This window comes from Accipiter gentilis, chromosome W (genome assembly GCF_929443795.1).
Source record: "Accipiter gentilis chromosome W, bAccGen1.1, whole genome shotgun sequence".
Classification (NCBI taxonomy): Eukaryota; Metazoa; Chordata; class Aves; order Accipitriformes; family Accipitridae; genus Astur; species Astur gentilis.
Genome location: NC_064918.1, coordinates 5,724,245 through 5,748,182, shown reverse-complemented (window position 1 = coordinate 5,748,182; position 23,938 = coordinate 5,724,245). Strand labels below are relative to the sequence as shown.

At 42.2% G+C, this 23,938-nt stretch overlaps 1 protein-coding gene and 1 long non-coding RNA gene across 2 annotated transcripts in view; both read right to left on the bottom strand.

Moving 5' to 3' along the window:
* Positions 1 to 23,938, bottom strand: part of LOC126035548 (ankycorbin-like) — a 352,600-nt gene that overhangs the window by 189,557 nt on the left and 139,105 nt on the right. Inside the window, exons 2-3 of the mRNA XM_049794190.1 lie at positions 22,577 to 22,704; positions 9,838 to 9,929 (exon numbers count right to left, since the gene is read on the bottom strand). Coding sequence (XP_049650147.1) covers positions 9,838 to 9,873 — 36 coding nt within the window. The 5' untranslated portion in view covers positions 9,874 to 9,929; positions 22,577 to 22,704. The remainder of the gene's footprint in view (positions 1 to 9,837; positions 9,930 to 22,576; positions 22,705 to 23,938) is intronic.
* On the bottom strand, positions 1,388 to 5,222 carry LOC126035418 (uncharacterized). The gene is made up of 2 exons (XR_007504918.1): positions 4,668 to 5,222; positions 1,388 to 4,375 (listed from the first exon to the last, which is right to left on the bottom strand). It is a non-coding gene; the product is annotated as an uncharacterized LOC126035418 (long non-coding RNA).

Genomic DNA, 23,938 nt, shown 5'->3' with positions numbered 1-23,938 from the left:
GTAATCAGCACATCTGCAGATCACACAACAGCATCTCTTCCTTCTTCCCAGCTACTGAAGTGTGTTATAAGCAGGCTAAAGACACCACTCTAATGGTGTGCCATGAGACTATCCTTACATCAAAGTGCAGCCTGTACTACTCCTGATTGCACTGTGTAATGATATTCCTGAACATCAAAACTTTTAAGAGAAGCTCCATTTTCAAACCCAATACATCTTCACCAAACATGGCTAATCTAGGATTCTGTGGGACTCTAGCCATGACAAACAACAATGCATCATTTCTTTCAAAGCAGCACAAATTTCAGATGAAGGCTGGAACATTACATTCTTCACAGATCATCAAGATTTGTTACAAATTCCACACAAAATCTGGAAAGTCAATTAAACAAAGTCACTTATTTCACTGACTGCTTACTGCACTATCACATGAGCATTAACATTAGCGCATGACAAGAAGCTGGAATGAGTAGCAGTAGGAAAAGACAGACAAGGTGTTATGGGTTTGTGTGGTGCAGTTTTCTTTTGGTAGGGGGGAGGAGGGGACCACAGAGGTGGCTCCTGTGAGAGGCTGCTAGAAGCTCCCCCAGCTCCAAGTCAGACCTGCCTCCAGCCCAGGCCAACCCAATCAGTGATGGTGGTAGCGCCTCTGGGATAACATATTTAAGGGGAACCTGCACTAAGTAGTGGGATTGGAATGTGAGTGGAACACCTATACAGATACTGAGGTCAGTGAAGAAGGGAGGGGGAGGAGGGGTGCCTGAGGAGGTTGATGCCCCCTGCAGCCTGTGGTGAGATGGCAGGCTGTCCCCCTGCAGCCCATGGAGGTGAACGGTGGAGCAGAGACCCCGAAGATGGCCGTGACTCCATGGGAAAGCCCGTGCTGAAGCAGTTTGTGACTGAAGATCAGCCTGCAAGAAAGGACCTGTGCCAGGGAAGTTTGTGAAGAATTGCAGCCTGCAGAAAGGACTCACGTTGGAGAAGTTCGTGAAGGACTGTCTCCTGTGGGAGGGACCCCACGCTGGAGCAGGGGACTAGTGAGGAGTCCTCCCCCTGAGGAGGAAGGAGCAGCAGAGACAATGTGTGGCAAGCTGACCCCAACCCCCATCCCCTGTTTCCCTGGGGGGAGGAGGTAGAGAGAACCGGGAGTGGAGTTGAGCCAGGAAGGAGGGAGGGGTGGGGGGAAGGTGTTTTAAGACTTCCCAATATCCTCATTTTGATTTGATTTGTAGTAAATTAAATTGATTTTGTTTCTTCCCCAAGTTGAAACTGTCTTTTGCCCATGACCATAAGTAGGGAGTGATCCCTCCCTGTCCTTGTCTTGACCCACAAGACTTTCTTTATATTTTCTCCTCATACCACTGTCATAAATTGCGACCACAAGGGATCATAATCCAATTAAAATTTTATTGATTATAGCAAGTAGAATATGAGCAAATACAGCGCTGGACGGCAGGGGAGTCTGCGCTCCACCAACTGCCGTACTGAGCAGTTCAAACAGTCCCTTTTTATACACCTTTATTTCCGTGTTCGTGAAGTAGTGGAGATACTCTGCGCATGTTTCGGTTGTTGTTAGGGGGTCGTTGTCTGTCTCTTTGAGGCCGAAGTAAGAAGTCTTTCTCCTTTGTCTCATAGTTAATCCCTTACTCATATGTCCTTATATGGGGTTGTCTGTCCTGTTTCTGTCGGTTCCTGGATACCTGGCGGTTATCTTGCACAATGGTAAACGATTGTGGTTATCTTATCTTATCTTACACAGGCGGTGTCTGGTAGCTGTTTGCATGAGCGATTTCCTGACCTTTACATTGAGCTTTACATAAATCCTAATAACAATACCCTAGTCCATAGTTTCTCACAATCCCCCCTTTTTCTTTTTATCCTATTATTGTTTATTAGATGCTTCTTTCATTTTGGGCACTGTAAGCAAATCTTTTTCCACAATCCCAACATTTATCATAACACTCACAAGGTAATACTTCACAATTACAATAGGCATAGTTTTCACGTGGTATAACGCATTCACAACAACTTTCATCTTCATTAATAGATACACTTTTATCTTTTACCTCAGACCTCGTAGTTAAAAATAAGCAATTTAGTTATGTCAAACCGTTTTTTAATAAAATGTAAAATATAGCGTAATATACAAGGCCCAAATATAAGTCCTAGAATTAACATAGTAAGCGGTCCTGCTAAAACAGACAACAAAGTGGTTAGCCAAGGTGAAACATTAAACCAGTTTTTATACTATGACCTGCCCGCTTCACGATTCTTTTTACGTTGATCTAATCTTTTCCGGAGTTCAGACATAGTGTTCTGGACTACTCCCGTACGGTCAGCAAAAGAACAATATTCTTCATTGAGAGTTATACATAACCCTCCTTCTTTTAAGAATAATAGGTTTAATCCTCTTCTATTTTGCAGCACTACTTCTGATAAAGACTTTACTGAAGTGGCTAAATTCTGGATAGATTGTTCTATTTTTGTTAAATCCTCATCTACAGCCATTTGCAAACTTTGTAATTCCTGACCTTTTACTAGGGAGGCTATGCCTGTACCTATTTCAACTTCGCCCGCTATCAGCAGTGTAGCTAGGGTTACCACTGTAATTGGTTCTCGTTTTTGTCTATTCAGGTCTCCTTCAAAGTGGCGTAGCACCTCCTCAGAGGTGTGATAGATCACCTGTACGCAAAACTGAGATTGATTAAACACGTTTAGGGATAGGCAAGGCGTTACTCCGATGTCTGAACAAACCCATTTAGCTCCCGGTGTCGGGATAGCCTATTTGTCATTTTGATTTTTGTGTTTTTCTATATCGGTGTTAGTGATTGTTCGGTTGCACAAAGGCTGATACTTTTCGGGCACTGTTCCTATACATTTTCCTTGACCCGTTACTAATTGAATAGTAATTCTTTGTGTATGATTCTTCTGGTCATCCCATGGACATTCTCGTGGGTTTGAACCATTAGACCAATTGTCTCAAAATATGGTGGTCTAACATTATAACATAACCAGCATTCCTTAGTTAAATTTGGTTTGCTTTCATTAAGGGCACGATAAGAGGCTTGCATTAGATTCCATAAGGGGTCTTTGGATTCTGACAACTCTAGATCCCTGGATAAGGAGAATTCAGTCACAGTATCATTAGTTGTTTTTGAAAGAGAGTCTGGAGAAGGGATTACAACAATTACGGGGGCAACTTTTTCTTCAGAAGAAGTGGGTGGATTCAGGACCAGATTTGGTCCTATTGACAAAGGATCATGAGGAAGTTTTTCTTTAACTATTCTAAAATAACTTCCCCTATCCATTCCGTGTTCCCAATATCTAATTCCCCAGATACGGCCAATTAACCATGTGTCATCTTGGGGTTTTTTTATGGTGATTTCAATTCTTTTACAGGACACTTCGACACAGGGTTTTATAGGGTCTTCACTAAAATCATGTGTTGAGGGAGTGTAGCCTGGGGGTCCTCAAGTTACATCTACATATTTATCTCCCTGCGTTTTTCAACTTGAAGCAATAGTTTCACAACCCCAATAGCCACAGTAAAAATGACCTGGATAATTACAATAACTTTTGCCAGGGTTACTTGCTGGACATATATAAAATGCCTTGCATTGGACTTGAAGCATTGCTGCATCTTGGGGGCCCCCTTCTATAGGTATCAGGGAATATAGATGCACGGAGAAGTTCCACTTTCCTGGACCAATCTGAGTTTGAATTAATTTTGATTCTGGTAAATTATATAATTTCCAGGCCATAGGTTCATGAGGGTTTCCATTTGCTTGGGTTATTATTAATAACCAAGCTAATGGTATACCAGGAAAAAGGGTGTCTGTCAATTTTATCAATTTAAGTTTATTTTTACCAGTCCTGGGGAAGTTCGACCATTGTTGCTTTTGCGTCCCATTGTTTTGGTTCTTTTCTCCACAGTTTGTTCCTCCTCTGCCTCGCCCGTCGACTCGGTTGCTTCGAGCCACGGGGTGTACCATCTTCTCGGCAGCAAGGGAATTCTTCAGGAGAACAGCTGTTTCGGGCTTTCTGCCTGTTTATATAGGCTTCCCACTTTGCAGCTTTAACTAATGGGGCAAAGCAAGACACAGTTAGTATTCCCCTTCTGTATTTTATAGCCAAGATTTTAGCTACAAAGGGGATTGGTTCGTTGGAATGGTAACAATAATATTGAAGGTTTATTCTTTTGGTAAAAATTTCCCACCATTCATGGGATTCTCAAATAATTTCTTGTTTAGACTCTAATTGTTTTAGTTTTCATTCAGTGAGAGTTCATTGGATTTTCCAACACTGTGTGCAAACTCCTATTGGAGGGTATCCATATTCACAGTGTGTCCACCATTTATTCTGGCATACCTTACACCTGAAACAAGCAAATGGATAACAATTGCAGTTCAAATTATTACACCTAATTTGTATATCTAGAATATTATTTACATTAGTACATTTTCTGTATTTAATATTGTGTGGTTTGCATAAATTTAGCAATTTCTTTTAGTACACTTTGTATGCTTCCATGTATAATAGATAAAAGAAGAAGTAATTATAGCAAATATAAACAGCAATATACACTTTATACTAAAAGGTAATGCAGCAAAATAATCAAATAAAGTCTCTATCATTACGTTATCTTTTCAAGGTTATCTTGGTGTCACCTGGAGTACTGATTACTTTCCAGTGGGGTCTTGTCACTGGGCCTTTAATGCGACTGGCATGAGTCCATCCACGTTTAGCAGTCCGGACAGCTGTTTCTGTTGTAAGCAAAACAAGATAAGGTCCCTCCCAATTGGGTTTTAGGGTTTCTTCTTTCCACGTTTTAACCAATATCCAGTCCCCAGGTTTAAAATTGTGAATTTTTAAGTCCAACGGAGGTCGTTGCACAATCAGTCCATGTTCCCAAAGCTTGTTATGATGTTCTGCTAATTGTGAAACATATTCATTAATTACACAATCTTGAATCAAAACATTTGTTTGTGGACTTTCAATTCTATAGGGCATCCCATACACCATTTTAAATGCTGATATTCTTAAATCTGTTCGGGGTCTGGTTCTTAGAATTAATAGTGTCATAGGTAGGCACTTAATCCATGATAATTTGGTTTCTATCATTAATTTAGTCAAAATACCTTTGATTTCTCCGTTTATTCTTTCAACTTTTCCCGAACTTTGTGGGTGCCATGGCGTATGGTATTCTCACTTAATATCCAAGCTTTCTGTTAGATTTTTAACAATTTTCGACACAAAGTGTGTTCCTCTGAGTCGATTACCTCGATATTTCCATAAGTAACTCTTTAATACACACTGTTTCACATTCATTATTGACAAGTTAAGTAGTTTTGTGTATATATAAATTTTCATTTGTCTTAAGTTAATAAATTTAATGAAATATTTTTAAAATATGTATTACAACAACTATCAAAGTATTTGGAAAAAGATGCTGTTATAAATACCTGTGAGACAACCTATAACAGTCATATGAATTGGTTTTTACCTTAATCGCTTACAGTCCTTTTTCAAATCAAGTAAGAAGCAAGTAACTAGTTTAAAAGTTATACATTTTTAACAACTTGAAATTAGTATTACTTTTCAGATAGTTTAGTAAAGTCTTTGAATTTTGCCTATAAACACAATTAGGTATTAACACAGGACTGTGTAGTGTTTATATTCTTATTAACCTGCTAACAGGAATAGTTTATTGGCAACTTTAAATATTCAGAGGTAAAACACAATTCCTTGTCACAGAAGTTTTACAGCAGAGTAACATATTTTACTCTTAGAACTATTATATAGGAACATAAAGAAGATTACTATGTTACTTTTGGTGATCTGAGTCCTCAGGGCTGTTTTCTGGGTCTCTCTATTTGACAAATTATTTTCTCTGAGTCTTTTTTTTTTTTTTTTTTTTTTTTTGTGAGGCTTAATACAGGTGTCTGTATTAATGCCCTTTTTATTTTCTGTAATTTTTAATCATCTTTTGTAGACCATTTAAGTTGGTTATTAGTTAATTTCACCTTTTCACTGTAGTTTTTAAGTCATGGTTTACAATATCTTAGTAATCCCAATATTTGTCGAATTTTCTTTTTAGTTTGTGGGGGTTTTACAATTTCATAGTCGGTTTGTTGTTTTTTTTTTTTTGTTCCTTTTTTTTTAGTTTCTCTTGTTATTAATAGATCATCCACATAATGTAATAACTTGACTTCTCTGGGTAGAAATGAATTCTTGTAAAATTTTCTCTAAAGTTTGTCCAAATAGATTTGGTGACTCTGTGAACTTTTGTGGTAGCACAGTCCATTTGAATTGTTGTTATCGATAGCGATACAGCAGTCGCACAGAAAGCCCCACTCTCTTTGGCTGTTTACAGAGTTGACTTTCATTACAGCCCCGCGGCGCGAGGAGAGGCGGCGGCCGTTGCCGGGGGCGGGGGGGGGAGGGGGGGGCTGCCGCTGCTGCTGTAACAAAGGACGTTGTCCGCTGCCACTGCAGCGCCGGCTCCACCGCGACCGCACGGAGCCGGACTCCTCTCCCTGACCTTAAACGCTCAAGTTCAGTTTCAAAACCAAACCCCTTCTTAACAAACCGTATTCCGCCCCAGGGAGCCAGAGTAAATCACCAAGGGCCTCAAGAGGTTTCCTTTTTGCACCTATAATATTCACGGTGTTCCCAGCAAGGGTGTAGCCGGAGGGCAGCCCTTGAACGGTGGATCCTTCGGCCCCTGCATCCACCAAAAACTGCACTCCCTCCCGTTGGGGACTCAACTTCAATTCCACTCGGGGCTCCGTAGATGTTCCAGTCCCCAATAAGCAGAGCCCTTGACTCCCCCATTCACCTCCAAACATTTGTTCATCCTACTGTTTCCTTCCACAACTCTGCTTCAAGTGTCCTCTCTTCTCACAACAATAGCATTCAACTCCTGCTTCTTTACTTTCCAGTCCAATTGGCTTTCCTCATCTCTACGTACATACACCCTCTGAGTCTCTCTCAACAACTCATCTAACCCTTTGTCCTGCCAGTCTTCTAACTTTTCAATTTTCTTTCTGACATCTTCCCATGATTTTGCCACAAACTGAGTTTTGAGGAGCGCTTACCCTAAAGGGTCGTCTGGATTTACCCCAGAGTATAGCTGAAGGGCTTTCCTCAGTCGTTCTAGCCACTCAGTAGGGCTCTCATCTTTCTTTTGCATTTCATTAAATGCTTTATTGATATTCTGGCCACGGGGTACTGCTTCTCTAATCCCCTGAATTACTATAGTTCTCAGGTCCTGCATATGAGTTCTATGCACCGGATCCTGATTATCCCAATTAGGTCTTTGGAGTGGCTATTTAATATCTGCTTGGGGTCCCTGGGCATGCTGAGCATCCCACAGTCTCATTCCTGCTCGTCTAATCATATCTCTTTCCTCGGTAGTAAATAATTGACCAAGGATAGATTGCATCTCATCCCAAGTATAAAGGTTTGGTCCCAAAAATTGATCTAATCTTTCTGCCACTCCGAGTGGGTCCTCAATTAAGTTTCCCATCTCGGTTCTTTTAAAATCTCGTAGATCAACCGAGCTTAGGGGTACAGAAATATATCCAATCACAGGTTGAGGTCCCCCCATGGGCATTTCCCTCAGAGGATACATCTGAGCTGCCCCTTTTTGACTTCTAGTCACGCGTCTAGGAGGAGGGGGGGACCCTTGTTCCGACTCTGGTGGGGGAGTGGGGACCTCTGGAGGGGCTGCGGGAGCAGGAGGAGGAATGTAAGGGGGGGGTTAGAAGGGTTTCGTCTAACTCCTCCTTCTTTTTCTTTTGTTTAGTTTTTACTTCATTCAGTGGGTAAAGTCTAGCTCCCGGTCTTTCTAGCCACACTTCCGCATACTGACTCTCCTCCGGGTTAAGGGGTTTTTTATTATTAACCCAGAGGTTTAATTGCTGTTTTACCCAATCCTCTTCTGACCCATAGACTGGCCAAAAGACATTTTTAGAAATCTTCTTCCCTCCCCATATCTTAGTACAATATTCTATCATTTTCTGCTTATCTTTCCTTAGGGTTGCAGGGAAATATCTCCAATTGTCTAAGATATATGCCAGAGGGGTATTCCTAGGTACAGTGGGTACCCTTCCCATGGGAGTCGAAGGCTTGCTGCCCTTCGCCCCCATCTTCTGGATTATCCACACACACACACTCACTCGCTCCCCTTGTTCCTGGCCCAGTCCCTCGCGGGAGATGGGAAACGCAGTACTTAAGAGTCCACACTCGCTTGGTTCAGTATATCGAACCTCTCATTTGTTATAATCCAGGAAACCCAATCCCGCCCGAACGGCAAACCCGCGAACAAATTCGCAATATACTTACGCGTCCTGCGTCTTCGTCCGGACTCCCGTGCACAGAATTTTTATGGGATTTTACCGGTCTCTCCTTTGCTCACTATTCTAGAATTTAGGTTCGTCGGTAAGGTTGAGGTAGGCTGTCGGTCACGGGGCCGCGGATTGCCGCGGGGCGCCTCCCCGGAGGACAGAAGCCCACCGTTCCTTATCCGAGTCACGGCACCAAGATTGTCATAAATTGCGACCACAAGGGATCATAATCCAATTAAAATTTTATTGATTATAGCAAGTAGAATATGAGCAAATACAGCGCTGGACGGCAGGGGAGTCTGCGCTCCACCAACTGCCGTACTGAGCAGTTCAAACAGTCCCTTTTTATACACCTTTATTTCCGTGTTCGTGAAGTAGTGGAGATACTCTGCGCATGTTTCGGTTGTTGTTAGGGGGTCGTTGTCTGTCTCTTTGAGGCCGAAGTAAGAAGTCTTTCTCCTTTGTCTCATAGTTAATCCCTTACTCATATGTCCTTATATGGGGTTGTCTGTCCTGTTTCTGTCGGTTCCTGGATACCTGGCGGTTATCTTGCACAATGGTAAACGATTGTGGTTATCTTATCTTATCTTACACAGGCGGTGTCTGGTAGCTGTTTGCATGAGCGATTTCCTGACCTTTACATTGAGCTTTACATAAATCCTAATAACAATACCCTAGTCCATAGTTTCTCACACCACCGTGGCTGGGGGGGGGGGGGGGAAATGGGGGAGGAGTGAGTGAGCAGCTGCATGGTGCTTTGTTACCGGCTGGGCTGAAACCAGGACACAAGGACAGGACTGGACTACAGCAGTCCTGCTGCTCCAAGGGAAGTATGCTTACTATACAAGTTCAAGCTTGGGTCTCCACTGATACTACTACTAGCAAGAGACAATATATGATGCACAACCCAATGTCTCTCTAAATGCAGTTCTAAGTCTCCTGTAGAACCTCCATATTTATGTCTGTCATCCTCACTGCCCAAACCTCATATCCACCTCTCCTGTCACGCTGGAATTGATAAGCCACAGCTGCCCTAGTTGCATAGCTGGTTCTTGTATTCTTGCTGACAAAGAAACCCTGACACAGACTGAGGAGACCTTTAGTTAAGTGCTCAAATGCCATACTGATAAGAATGGTATACTTGGACAGAAATATGATCAGGCAGTAAAGTCCTTACTAGGCTTAATCCTGTACCTGGAACAAAGTTTCAATCTGGACACCAGCACAGTCTAACAGAGGTTCTGCAGACCCCACACACATGCATGATTCAGTTATAGGGAGCGAGGTAGTGAAATACTATTAGTTTGCATAACAGAATTGGACTCCAAATAGAAACAGCCTACTCCATACTGTACTCAATTGTCACCTTTGTGCATGGAAAAAGTTTTTCTTCTCTGTAATTCATTAACCTACAACCTTATCAAAGGTAGGAGTTAAGAACTTGTTTCCAGCATGGAAACCAGCAGTCAAACCAAGCAAAAATACTTACATCACTCTTCCTGAATTTTGCTTTTAAGCTCTTCATGCTGATCACATTAAACCTTCCAAACCTTTGAGGAGCTTTTTATCCTTCTTCAATATCTGAACAAAAAAAGAAAGAAAAATAAGATTCCAACTTGATACCAGCAGCCAAGTCTAAATTGAATTTGCATACCTATATCACCTTTTGAGGGTTTAGCCCTCAAGCTCTAAAAAAAGATTAACAGCCAGCTAAGGGAAACTTTCTGTTTCTCCAAACTTAAAAGCAAGCCTAAGTCTGACCACAGAATAATAGAGCAAATCTTTACCAAGAACTCAAATGTGTATCATGTTATAGTAGCTACCTCTTGCCATAATTAGATCACCAACATGTTCATACACATAAGCAGCTTTCTCTGCCCACTACCTATTTAAAAATTATCATCAGGGCAGCCATTTGTGAAGTGGGAAAAACAGAAAAGTATGAAAAGTCATTCAATTAAAACTTCACTATCCTACAATTGTGGGTGTGTACTGGGTAGCAGAAGTACCACCACTATTGTATGTACAAGTTTAACCACTATCTAAATTCAAAGATAAACTTAAACCACACATGACACATGTAATGAACAAGTTAACTTTGTTCATGAAACCGGAAAGGGAGAAGAAACATATTGAGATTTAGCAGATACCTTGTGTAAGTAACAAGGCTTGCTTAAATGGTGCATAAAGGTCACGGGAAGAGGGCAACAGCTATAACTTACTAACTAAAGAGGGAAAACAACAACAGCTATAACTTACTAGATAAGGAGGAAAAAGACAACAACTACAATTTACCAGATAAGGGGATTAATTCTGCCAAGACCTTACTTCTCCACATCAAAAGACATTTTACATCAAAGACACTCGTCCTTGAGAAGATCGACCGAATCTGCCTAGTAACAGACCTGCACGAGTGAAGAAAGAAGAAGCAGGACAACGCGGAGACTTGCAAGAAAGGGGTGCATGAACTGTATATAAGGAATGTAACTATAACATAAAGTTGCGAGCTTGTGGCGGAGCACTGCCTCCCCGGCCGCCCAGCGCTGTTTTGCTCTCTTATCGCTTGCTAATAAATTCGACCTTTTTTTATTCACTACAAATTGGCTCCTCCAATTTGTCACGAGCGTCTATAACAAATTTGGTGCCGTGACTCGGATCCAGGTTCTTTGGTGCGGGCCTTCGCAAGCAGGGAGGCGCCCTATCCCCAGATAGCCCCGTCTTGAGGAGGTGCCGCCACCACACCCTGGACCCACGAACCCCTTTAAATTACGATAACTGAGCAAAAGAACCTGCAGGACCCCTTAAATTTGGTGCACGAACACCAAGCGAAGACCCCAGGAGCGGGTGAGTATATAAGTTGTGAGCCGTTTGGTTGGGGTGGTTATCCCACGGTGCGACTGTGTGAGAGGTCTCTCTGAGATCACGTGAGTGCGGACCCTCCAGTAGTGCAGTTCTCGTAGCCCGCGAGGGAGCGAGTCATGACCGAGGGGAAATGAGTGTGTGTGTGGATAAGGGCACCTCGAAAGATGGGACAGAGGAAAAGCAAGCCCTCTGGACCCATGGGGATGGGGAAGAAAGATAAGTTACCAGGCATACCCCCAGATAGTCCCTTAGGCCTGATGATAAGATATTGGGAAAGTTCACCAAAGAGAAAAGATACGTCTAAGGAAAAGATGATTAATTATTGTATTGAGATTTGGGGTGGGAAACCTCTCAGCAATCCTCATGTACTCTGGCCCGTGTTCGGGTCTTCTGAGGATTGGGTATGTCAAGCTCTGAATGTATATGTGAACCAAAAAGAACCTTTTAGTTTAGAAGAAAGTGAATATGCCAGCCTCTGGATAATATCCTCGGCTAGAAGTTATATTTTTGCCTTAACCGAAAAGAAAAAGATGAAGGGACCACCACGTGAACAGTGGGACCCGATGAACAGATGTTTAAAAATGAATACGGAGGGGGGGCAGAGGCTCTACTTATTGGGGACTAAAACATCTACGGAGCCCCGAATAAAATTGAAATTAAGTCCCCAAAAGGAGGAGGTAGAATTTTTAGTAGATACAGGAGCTGAAAGATCCACCGTTCAAAAACTACCCTCCGGTTGCACCCTTACTAAAAACACCATAAATATTGTAGGTGCAAAAGGGAAACCTTTTAAAGTCCTTAATGATTTACTCTTGCTCCCTGAGGCAGAATACAATTTATTAAGAAGGGATTTGATTTTAAAATTAAACTTAAGCATTCAAAGTCGAGGAGAGGGGTCCGGCTCCGTGCGGTCGCGGCAGAGCAGGCGCTGCAGCAGCAGCGGGCGACCTCCTTTGTTGCAGCCGCGGCAGCAGCAGCAGCAACAGCGGCAGCAGCGGCGGGGGCAGCACCCCCTCCTCGGCAGCGGCCGCCGCCTCTCCTCGCGCCGCGGGGCTACAATGGAAGTCAACTCTGTAAACAGCCAAAGAGAGTGGGGCTTTCTGTGCGACTGCTGTATCGCTATCGATGAAAACAATTAAGATGGACTGTGCTACCACAAGGGTTCACAGAGTCACCAAATCTATCTGGACAAACTTTAGAGAAAATTTTACAAGATTTCATTTCTACCCAGAAAAGTAAAGTTATTACAATATGTGGACGATCTATTAATAGCAGGAGAAACTAACGAAGGAACCCGAGAAACCACTATTAAATTGTTAAACCCCCACAAACTAAAAAGGAAATTCGACAAATATTGGGATTACTAAAATATTGTAAACCATGGCTTAAAAGCTACAGTGAAAAGGTGAAATTAAATAGTAACCAACTTAAATGGTCTACAGAAGATGATCAGAAATTAGAGGAAATAAGAAGGGCATTAATACAGGCACCTGTATTAAGCCTCACAGATAAAAATAATAAAAAAAAACCAATCTTTTTTTTTGTGTAAATAATCCTTGCTCAAGACTAGGCAGGAATTAAAAAACCCGTGAGGTATTGTTCTAAGTTACTTGATCCAGTAAGTAGAGAATGGCCTACTTGTCTCCAAGCTTTGGTCACTACGGCGTTATTAATGGAGAAAGTTAGAAAGATTACCTTTAGTACCCCTTTAAAGGTGTATACTCCTCATAATCTCAGAAGTGTTTACAACAGAAAGTGGAAAAATGGCTAACAGATAGCTGGATCCTAAAATATGAAGCAATATTAATTGACTCCCCTAATTTAGAAGTGAGGGTAACCTCTGCTCAGAGTCCAGCACATTTTGTTTGGAAAAAAATCAGAGAAATTGCAACATAACTGCTTAGAGGTAATTGAGACCCAGACTAAAGTGAGACAATAATTAATAAGGACCTAAAACCTGTGAAATCAGGACTTCTAAGCCCATCATAGTCAGCTCAGGCTTGTGAGCTGTATGCCCTATATAAGGCCCTGGAATTAATTAAAAAGAAAAAAATGGGACTGTATTTACAGAGTACAAAAATACATATGGAGTAGTTCACACTTTTGGAAAAATTTGGAAAGAAAAAGGTTTAATTAATACTCAAGGGAGGAATCTTATACATCAGGAATTAATAGCAAAAATTTTAAGAACATAAAGAAAACCAAAAGAGATAACAATAATACACATGAGAGAACATCAAAAGAACTTAGATTACTGAATCAGAGGGAATAATTTCTCAAATAAAGAGACCCAGGAAGCAGCCCTAAGGACTCAGATCAGCAAAAGTAACATAGTAATTTTCTTTGTGTTCCTATATAATGGTTCTAAGAGTAAAATATGTTGCTCTGCTGTAAAGCTTCTGTGACAAAGAATTGTGTTTTGCCTCTGAATATTTAAGGTTGCCAATAAACTATTCTTGTTGGCAGGTTAATAAGAATATAAACACTATACAGTCCTGTGTTAATACCTAATTGTGTTTATAAGCAAAATTAAAAGACCTTACTAGATATCTGAAAAGTAATACTCATTTCAAGTTGTTAAAAATGTATAACTATTTCAAACTAATTACTTCTTACTTGATTTGGAAAAGGACTGTAAGCGATTAGGGTGAAAACCAATTCATATGGCTGTTATAGGTTGTCTCACAGGTATTTCTAACAGCATCTTTTTCAAATACTTTGGTAGTTGTTATAGTACATATTTTGAAAATATTTCATTAAATTTATTAAATTAAGAAAGACAAATGAAAATTTATATATACACAAGGCTGCTTAACTTGTCAATAATGAATGTGAGACAGTGTCTATTAAAGAGTTACTTATAGAATATGATATATAGAATACTAATATGCAGAGATATAATGAACCCTAGTAAACATTCATAACATTTGAAAAATCAATCGACAAGCAGCCACAGGAAAGAGGAAAACGGCTTATAGACCTTTTGAGAAAATACAAGTTGATTTCACTGAATTACCCAAGTGTCCTGGTTTCAGCTGGGATAGAGTTAACCGTCTTCCTAGTAGCTGATACAGTGCTGTGTTTTGAGTTCAGTATGCAAAGCATGTTGATGGCGCTGATGTTTTCAGTTGTTGCTCGGTGGTGTTTGGACTGTAGTCTGGGGATTTTTCAGCTTCTCATGCCCGGCCGGCGAGAGGGCTAGAGGGGCGCGGGGGGTTGGCGCGGGACGCGGCCGGGGCGGGTGGCCCGGACTGGCTGACGGAGTGTTCCGTGCCATGGAACGTCCCATCTAGTATAGGAACTGGGAAGTGGGGGCAGGGAATCGCCGCTTGGGGACTGGCTAGGTGTTGGTCGGCGGGTGGTGAGCAATTGCCCTGCGCATCATTTGTACATTCCAATCCTTTTATTACTACTGTTGTCATTTTATTAGTGTTATCATTATCATTATTAGTTACTTCTTTTCTGTTCTATTAAACCGTTCTTATCTCAACCCACGAGTTTTACTTCTTTTTCCCGATTTTGTCCCCCATCCCACTGGATGGAGGGAGAGTAAGTGAACAGCTGCGTAATGCTTAATTACTGGCTGGGGTTAAACCACAACAGTCCATTTTGACACACAACGTGAGGCGCGAAGGGTTAAGATAACAACAAACCTGACCAGAGCTTTTTAAAACAAATTTGTTACCAATCCAACACCCCAAGGTTAAAGATACATCTATCCATGCCTACATAACTACCTTAACAAAAGTCATGAGAAACAACTACAAGAAAGGAATAATAGAACAGACACTCCTCTTAGGATTTCCTGTTCATAAAATTAAGCTTAGGAACCACGTGCTGATAAAAACGTGAGAAAAAAAAACAACAAAAAAACCCCAAAAATAACCCAAACAAACCATCTCTAAACCCCCGCTGGGAAGGTCCGTTTCTTGTTCTTTTGACTACAGATACAGCCATCTGGACGATGGAAAAGGGGATGGACCCATGCTACTTGGGTTAAAGGACTGATCCACACTTCTCATTGGGAAGTAACTAACAACTCAGAGGACTTGAAAGTTACTTTAAAGAGAAAGAACCGATAAGTAAACCTGTGATCATCAACTGTGTAAATCTAGATTGTAATTGCTATCCATTTGTATAAGTGTATAGTGTGTCAGGGAAAGTGGTGGAGCCATTGCCATTACGGGTATTCCCCCAGAGGGGTTTGTCAGGAGTGTCACGATCAGGAAAAACAACTGACTAACAAGGCCTTACGCCTAAGGGTTTCAGTAGGGAAAAATTGAAAAGGATTCCACTGAGTGGTGGGAAATATTTGTAAAAGGAATACATCCCGAACAATATTGTTATCATTCAACGAACCTTACCCTAACGTAACAATAATAACTGACATAAATTGTAGAAAATGGTCGTGAGAGTGAGTTACTACTTCTGGGATGTGAAAAGATAAAAATTGGAGCGCTTACAAAATAAGACAGGCCAAACAACCTAACAAGTGCTCCCCTGAAGAATACATTTGCTGCTGAGAAGATGGTACACCCCGTTGCTCGAACCAACCGAGTAGACGGAAAAGGCAGAAATGTACTACTGTGGGGACTGTTGATGATGAGCTGCCTTAAATATAAAGCTACAGACCCATATAGTAAGCGCTACCAAGTTGAAAACACCCTAACGTTTCCCACTGACCCAACCTCACTCCACAATGGCCTAAAGGATTTAAAAATTAAAGATATAAAAAGGCAAGGATCTTGGGGTATAAAAGAGACACCTTACGATGATATATTAAGTTGGGAAAATAATACCCACGATGGTTCATGGATACCACCACTGTTCCCTAGACGTTGAAATCAAGCTCTAATGTCTTTGCTTTATGTAATTTTAAGCCTTAGAAATGTAAAATTATTAGTTTTGGTATGGATGAGCTCAGTACAAGGGAAAAATCTCCATCAGCCATACGAATGGACTCAGTCAAGATGGGAAGATTCCACAATTACCCCTAATAGTCTTACTGCTAACCTTAACTTTTAAACCATGCATTTTTAATAAATTAATCGCTATTGTTAAAAGGCACTTGGAAACTGCACATTTAATACTGCTATGAAAGCAATATGAACAAATCGGGGACGAAAGAATTACTCCTATCCTCGGGCGGGCAAAAGAAGTATTGGATCAATTTAATGAACAAAATCAGAATCAAATAGAAAAGGGGGGGATTGTAATGAACGGGTTAACTTTGTTCATGAAATCGGGAAGGGAGAAGAGACATATTGAGAGTTAGCAGATGCCTTGTGTAAATAACAAAACTTGCTTAATTGGTGCGTAAAAGTCACAGGAAGAGGGCAATGGCTATAACTTACTAGCTAAGGAGGGAAAAGAACAACAGCTATAATCTACCAGATAAGAGGATGGACTCTGCCAAGACTGTACTTTTCCACATCAAAAGACATTCTACATCAAAAGACACTCATCCTTGAGAAGATCGACCGAATCTGCCTAGTAACAAACCTGCACAATGAAGAAAGAAGCAGCAGGACAAGGCGGAGACTTGCAAGAAAGAGATACATGAACTGTATATAAGGAATGTAACTATAACCTAAAGTTGCGAGCTTGTGGTGGAGCACTGCCTCCCCGGCCGCCCAGCGCTGTTTTGCTCTCTTATCGCTTGCTAATAAATTCGACCTTTTTTTATTCACTACAAATTGGCTCCTCCAATTTGTCACGAGTGTCTATAACAAACTTAACAGGACTTTTTATTTTAAAAGTTAAACATATTTGACTAAATAAAAAGGTAACCAGTTTAATTAGACCATTTAATAAAATACAAATAAATCCTTTGCATGGGGAAGTGAAAACAAGAAATCTTTCCCCACATACAGATTGCCAAAGAATTATCTGCTATAGGCTGTCTTTCCCCTTTCTACTCCCTCAGCCTTTTTGGCTCCCATGAATAAAATATTTGTTATAGCTCCCATGGAAGTTAAAGTACTCAACTACAGGGCTATGGGGAAAATGACAACTCCTTGTAGGTATATGCAGAGAACAGCTGCAAAGCTGGACTCTCTTCTATGAGGAACCTGTGAATACAGTCTAATTAAAAAGTTTTGCAAGCACTCCTAGCATGCGACTTTTCCCCCTTCTGAGGAAGGAAGAAGGGAGGCAAGCTGTGTTTCTGTTAGAAGCCAACTTATTTTTCCCAGAGGATACTTCACCTCTTACATAAGTGCATTTTATACATTGAATGTGAAACTTAAGTCCGCAGCATAATTTAAAAAGCATGTATAAGCACAGAAAAACAGCATTCCCAGGTTTAGTGTGTCACATCTGTATTTTTCCCATAAGAGATAAACACAAACATTAAGATTACAGCTTGTGCCTCATAATGCCCATAATCCTTCAGCTGTAGAGATAAAGACCCATGAAGCAGTGAGGGCTGCCTTTTCTTAGCACTGTTTAAAGGAGGAAGTCACCTCTCAAAGGGTGTAATTATTGGAACTGATGCAAAAAGAGGTCAGCATCCTGATTTAGCGCAGCTTTATGACAACTGTTCATTTACCAGAGGGGGGATAAAGGAAGCACCATTAATACGCTCCTGTTTTACAAGATAGGAAACTACTACTAGAAATTCACTAAGGAGCATAAAGATACTTCAAAACAGTATTTCTGCAGTGAATCACAGGTATTAACAAGAAGAAATCTCTAATAGTGTAATTTCTCCACTTTCAGAACAAATGTGATAATAAATACTGAGCACTGTCATTTTGTAGCTGCAGCAAGTTAGCAGTGGAGAAGTGCTTAACTCCAGGGATTCTCAACAGCTAATGCTGATCACATGCTTTTAACCATTAGCTCCAAAATTAAATATCTAGTCCTCTATCTCATTTTCCTTCAGCTTAATGTTAAGAAATAGCTTTCAGGAATACAAGCCACAGAAAACATCTTTAGGTGGGTGGTAAACCTATCTAGCTAAAACAAGAGACACTGAAGTGGCAGTAATCTTCAGCCTCAATTTCACTGAAACTGTTTTAATATACAATACAATCTTTAGGTTTAAACAGGAAACAGATTAATCTTCCCTGCTTATTTACAGTGAGATTCATGCAAACCACAGTAAACAACCATACTGACATTTTTTTCCTTTCAATAAATTGCATTCAAATCAGATCAAGGTCTTTCAAACAATGTTACAATTAACTCCTTGAATGGCCAAAGATCCAGTGATGCAACAATAAAACAAACTTAGCTTTACTAAGTAAAGCTACAAGTTTACAGTAAAACAGTATGCTATGCACACTGTGCATGCCAATGACAGCTACCCTTTACTGATAAGTGAATGCTGAATTCAATTAATTTTAGGTGTCAAAAATCTTGTACCTTTCAGAGCACCCTGAGAAGCCTCCATCTCAGACAGTGCTCTTCTGCAGCAAAGCATCATTCATAATGTCAATTAATTTCCCATTCCCCTACCAAAAATACTTAAAATTTTTTTTTCACCTTGTGAAGTTACAGAAAAGAACTAGAGACTCCATGCAAGATCTGGCAACATAAAGAGATAAAAAAGAAAAGAAAAAAAAAAAGAAAAACGGTCTGGAAGAATACTATTGCTGCCATACATGTACATCTCCTTTGTGTGAATACACCTATACTCACAGGGGAAAACAAGGGGTCCCAGAAGTGTCTTCTCCCAAAGCACTACAACACCATTTATTCTCTAGATGATCACTTTCTAAATCACAAGCCCTGCTCTGATCCAAGAGAACAAGCCCTTGCAGCAGCCAGCACTGCAGAGCACCAGATGCATCCACAGTACTAGCATCTCTTCTGCTGCCCACCTTCAGTACACAACTTCTCAAATGCTTCACATGTCTGAGCTCCCCTGACCTACTATCCAATACCAAGAACATCTAATAGTTTGATGTTCTTCTTATATTGAGGTACCCAAAACTGCACACAGTACTTGAGGTGGGGCTGCACCAGTGCAGTGTAGAGGGGGACAATCAACTCCCTCGACCGGCTAGCTGTGCTGTGCTTGATGCACCCCAGGACATGGTTGGCCCTTTTGGCTGCCAGGGCACACTGTTGACTCATGTTCAACTTGCCATCAACCTATACCCCCAGATCTCTTTCCACGGGGCTGCTCTACAGCCTCTTGTTCCCCAATTTGTATGCATAACCAGGCTTACCCTGTCCCAGGTGGAGAATCCGGTACTTGTTCTTGTTAAATTTCATACAGTTGGTGATTGCCCATCTCTCTAGTCTATCCAGATCTTTCTGTAAGACCTCTCTACCCTCGAGGGAGTCCACAGCTGCTCATAGTTTAGTATCATTGGCAGGCAAACTTACTTAACGTACATTCGACTCCTGTGTCCAGATCATTTATAAAAACATTAAACAGCATTGGCCCTAAAATTGAGCCCTGGGGAACCTGTCGTGGTTTAACCCCAGCCAGCAACTAAGCACCATGCAGCTGCTCACTCACTCCACCCCACCCAGTGGGATGGGGGAGAAAATCGGGAAAAAGAAGTAAAACTCGTGGGTTGAGATAAGAATGGTTTAACAGAATACAAAAAGAAGAAACTAATAATGATAACACTAATCAAATGACAATAGTAATAAAAAAAGGATTGGAATATACAAATTATATACAATGCAATGGCTCACAACCCGCTGACCAATGCCCAGTTAGTCCCCAAGCAGTGATCCCCCCACCCCCACTCCCCCCAGTTTATATACTAGATGTGATGTCACATGGTATGGAATACCCAGTTGGCCACTTTGGGTCAGCTGCCCTGGCTGTGTCCCCTCCCAACTTCTTGTGCCCCTCCAGATTTCTCGCTGGCTGGGCATGAGAAGCTGAAAAATCCTTGACTTTAGACTAAACACTACTTTGCAACAACTGAAAACATCAGTGTGTTATCAACATTCTTCTCATACCTAATTCAAAAACATAGCACTATACCATCTACTAGGAAGACAGTTAACTCTATCCCAGCTGAAACCAGGACAGAACCCCACCAGTGACTGGCTGCCAGCCTGATGTAACCCCATTTACTATAACTCTTTGAGCCTGACCTGTCAGCCAATTGTTCACCCAACGTATCAAGGACCTGTCTAGCTGTATGCTGGACATTTTGTCCAGAAGGATACTGTCAGAGACAGTATCAAAAGCTTTGCTAAAATCCCAAAAGACCACACCTAATGGCTTCCCTAGGTCAACTAGCTGGGTGACCTTGTCATAAAAGGAAATTAAGTTGGTTAAGCAGGACTTTCCCCTTGTGAACCCATGTTGGCTATGACCAATGACTGCATTGTCTCTCAAGTGTTTCTCAATAATTCTCAGAATAAACTTCCCCATAATTTTATCAGACACTGAAGTGAGACTGACAGGTCTGTAATCACCAGGGTCTTCCTCTGATCCTCCTTTTGCTGTTAACATATTTAAAAAAGCCCTTTGTGTTGTCCTTCAAAGTGCTGGCCAGCTTGAACTCTAATCAAGCTTTGGCTGCACAAATTTTCTCCCTACAGTGGGGAACAGCGTCTCTGTGCTCCTCCCATGTCACCTGTCCTTGTGTCCAATGTCCATACACTTCCCTTTTCCACCTAAGTTCTAGAAGTACCCTGCTCAACCAAGCCAGCCTTCTGCCCCACTTGCTTGACTACCAACACTTTGGAATTGCCTGCTCCTGTGCTCTTAAGAGATGACTCTTAAAAAGTGACCAGCATTCAAAATTTCCCACCTCCAGTGGCTTGGAACTTCACTCCCGAACAACTACAGAACCCTCATGAAGTAGTAGAATATTTGAAAGGAAAATGCTGTGGCTATTCCAGAGACACACAACTTCCTGCACTGTGCTGCGCCCTGGTGTGACCGACTGACAAATTCAATGTCTCAAACATCCGCTAAAAGAGCTTTGCTGGAGAAAATGGCCTCTGTAAAAACGCTGGAGTTTTGTGAACAGGACAATGTGGCCAGAGGAGAGGGCCCCACGGAGGGTGGGAACACACTTCTCCAAAGTCCCAATTCCTTATCTTAAGTGCCCAGGAGAAGGAACACAATTTATGTCTTCCTGGAGGAAGAAGGCCCCACAGAATTTGGGACTGTGCTTCTATCCTAAGCGGTCATGCCTGCAGGAAAAGAGGCAACTCCACAATGAACCCCCCCCACCCCCCCCAAAGCTCACTGACCGATTCCAGTGAACCCCAGGTGTGGGAACTGCGCATGTTGAGATCACCAACTAACACACTATAAAAGAAGAGAGAACAAGTCCTCAGTGCACGCCCTCCGGAACTGGATCTCTATGCTGGCTGGACCAACGATGGACCCAGGACTGGTGAAACCCTTCTCTTCTCTCTTTCTTTCTTTCTTTCTCTCATTCTCTCTCTCCCTCTTTTCCTTCTCTCTTTTCCACAGTTCCTACACCTCATCCTTTGAAACATAAACTGTTGACCAAGTCTGAGACTAGGAGTGGATGTAGCCACCCCTGAGCTCCTCTTTGAGGAGTCCAGAAAGCAAGGGGGTCTGCTCTGAACCTCGTGACTCAACAGGAGGGCTCTCCTTCTGACACAGTTTCATGTTCCTTTTTCCATTTCATTTTTCAATACTTCCCTCCTCTTCTCAACCAGCGGCTTAATGACATGTTGCAAGGTTCATATTAATAAGTTCATGTGTACTTGGACAAAGTTAGCTAGGTTGAATAAATGTTGATTGTTGTTTGAACTCCCCTGGTGTTGTTTCACCTTAATTCTGACAAAGGAAATCCATGAACCTGAGACGCTCCAACTTTGGGACGCCATACGTGGCCAGTATCTACCAAACACTGCTTGATATTAGGCAGCACCCTCAGGGGGAAGAGAGGGAAAACAGAGCGACAGGAACAGTGGCTACCTCAACCCCAGAGACAGGCACTGCAGCTAAACCAGAGAACTAACCTGTGCCAGTATCAGTCGCCCCTGTACAGAAAAAGAAACACACAAAGAAATCAGTTTGCTTAGTGAGAGATGAAGATGAACCAGGGTCATCGCGAGAACAGGAGGAAGAGGCAGAACCTGAAATAATTACCCGATCTCTATCCCTGAGTGAGATGTGTGACATACTAAAAGATTTTAGCCGCCAACCAGGTGAGCACATTGTTACCTGGCTGCTCCGATGCTGGGATAACGGGGCCAGTAGTTTGGAATTAGAGGGTAAGGAAGCCAAGCAGCTGGGATCCCTATCTAGGGAAGGGGGCATTGACAAGGCGATTGGGAGAAAAACACAAGTCCTCAGCCTCTGGAGGCGACTTCTGTCAGGTGTAAAGGAAAGATACCCCTTCAAGGATGAAGTTACATGTCACCAAGGCAAGTGAACCACAATGGAGAGAGGTATCCAGTACCTGAGAGAATTAGCCGTGCTGGAGGTGATTTATAATGATCCAGAAAATGCGCAGTCACCCACAGATCCAGATGAAGTCCAATGCACACAACCCATGTGGCGGAAGTTTCTACGAAGTGCACCACCAACCTATGCCAACTCATTGGCAGTAATGTCCTGGAAAGAAGGCTATGGACAAATGGTGGAAGAATTGGCTGTCCAACTCCGGCAATACAAAGGAAGTCTCTCTTCCTCCCTACGGGCCTGTGTCTCAGCTGTAGAGGAGTTGTCCCGAGAGTTCCAGCAATTCAAAGTGGATATGTCCTCCTCCCCACCTGTACAGGCCCGCATCGCAGCTATTGGGAGTAAACATTCCTCTGCCCAAGAGACAGGAGAGAGAAAGTACACACGACGGGCTAACCTGTGGTTTTACCTGCGTGACCATGGAGAGGACATGAGGAAGTGGGATGGAGAACCTACCTCAGTCCTAGACGCGCGGGTACGGGAGTTGCGAGAAAAAGCAATGGCAAAAGACGATTCTTCTTGGAAAAATGCCACTCTAGTCTCCAGTGAGCAGTCCCTCAGACAGAGTAGAAGGGCTGATCTCATTTCTGATCCTCTTGAAGGAACTTCTGATTCACGTGTGTGAAAAGTGAGTAACGGATACTCTAACCAGGATTAGAGGGGCCCTGCCTCCAGCCAGGTGGAGGAGAGGGACAACCGGGTCTACTGGACAGTGTGGATTCGATGGCCTGGCACATCACACTGTCGTGGTTTCAGCTGGGATAGAGTTGTCTTCCTAGTAGCTGGTACACTGCTATGTTTTGAGTTCAGTATGGAAAGAATGTTGGTAACACTGATGTTTTCAGTTGTTGCTAAGTAATATTTAGTCTAAAGTCAAGGATTTTTCAGCTTCTCATGCCCAGCCAGCGAGAAAGCTGGAGGGGCACAATAAGTTGGCACAGCGCACAGCACACAGCCAGAGCAGCTGACCCAAACTGGCCAACGGAGTATTCCATACCATGTGATGTCATATAAACTGGGGGGAGTGGGGGTGGGGGGATTGCCGCTCAGGGACTAACTGGACATCGGTCGGCAGGTAGTGAGCAATTAAATTGTGTATCACTTGCGTATTCCAATCCTTTTACTATTACTGTTGTCATTTTATTAGTGTTATCGTTATCATTATTAGTTTCTTCCTTTCTGTCCTGTTAAACCATTCTTATCTCAACTCACGAGTTTTACTTCTTTTCCCAATTTTCTCCCCCATCCCACTGGGTGGGGGGGAAGTGAGTGAGTGGCTGCGTGGTGCTTAGTTGCTGGCTGGGGTTAAACCATGACACAGACCCACAGGAATACAAGGCTCTAGTGGACACTGGTGCAC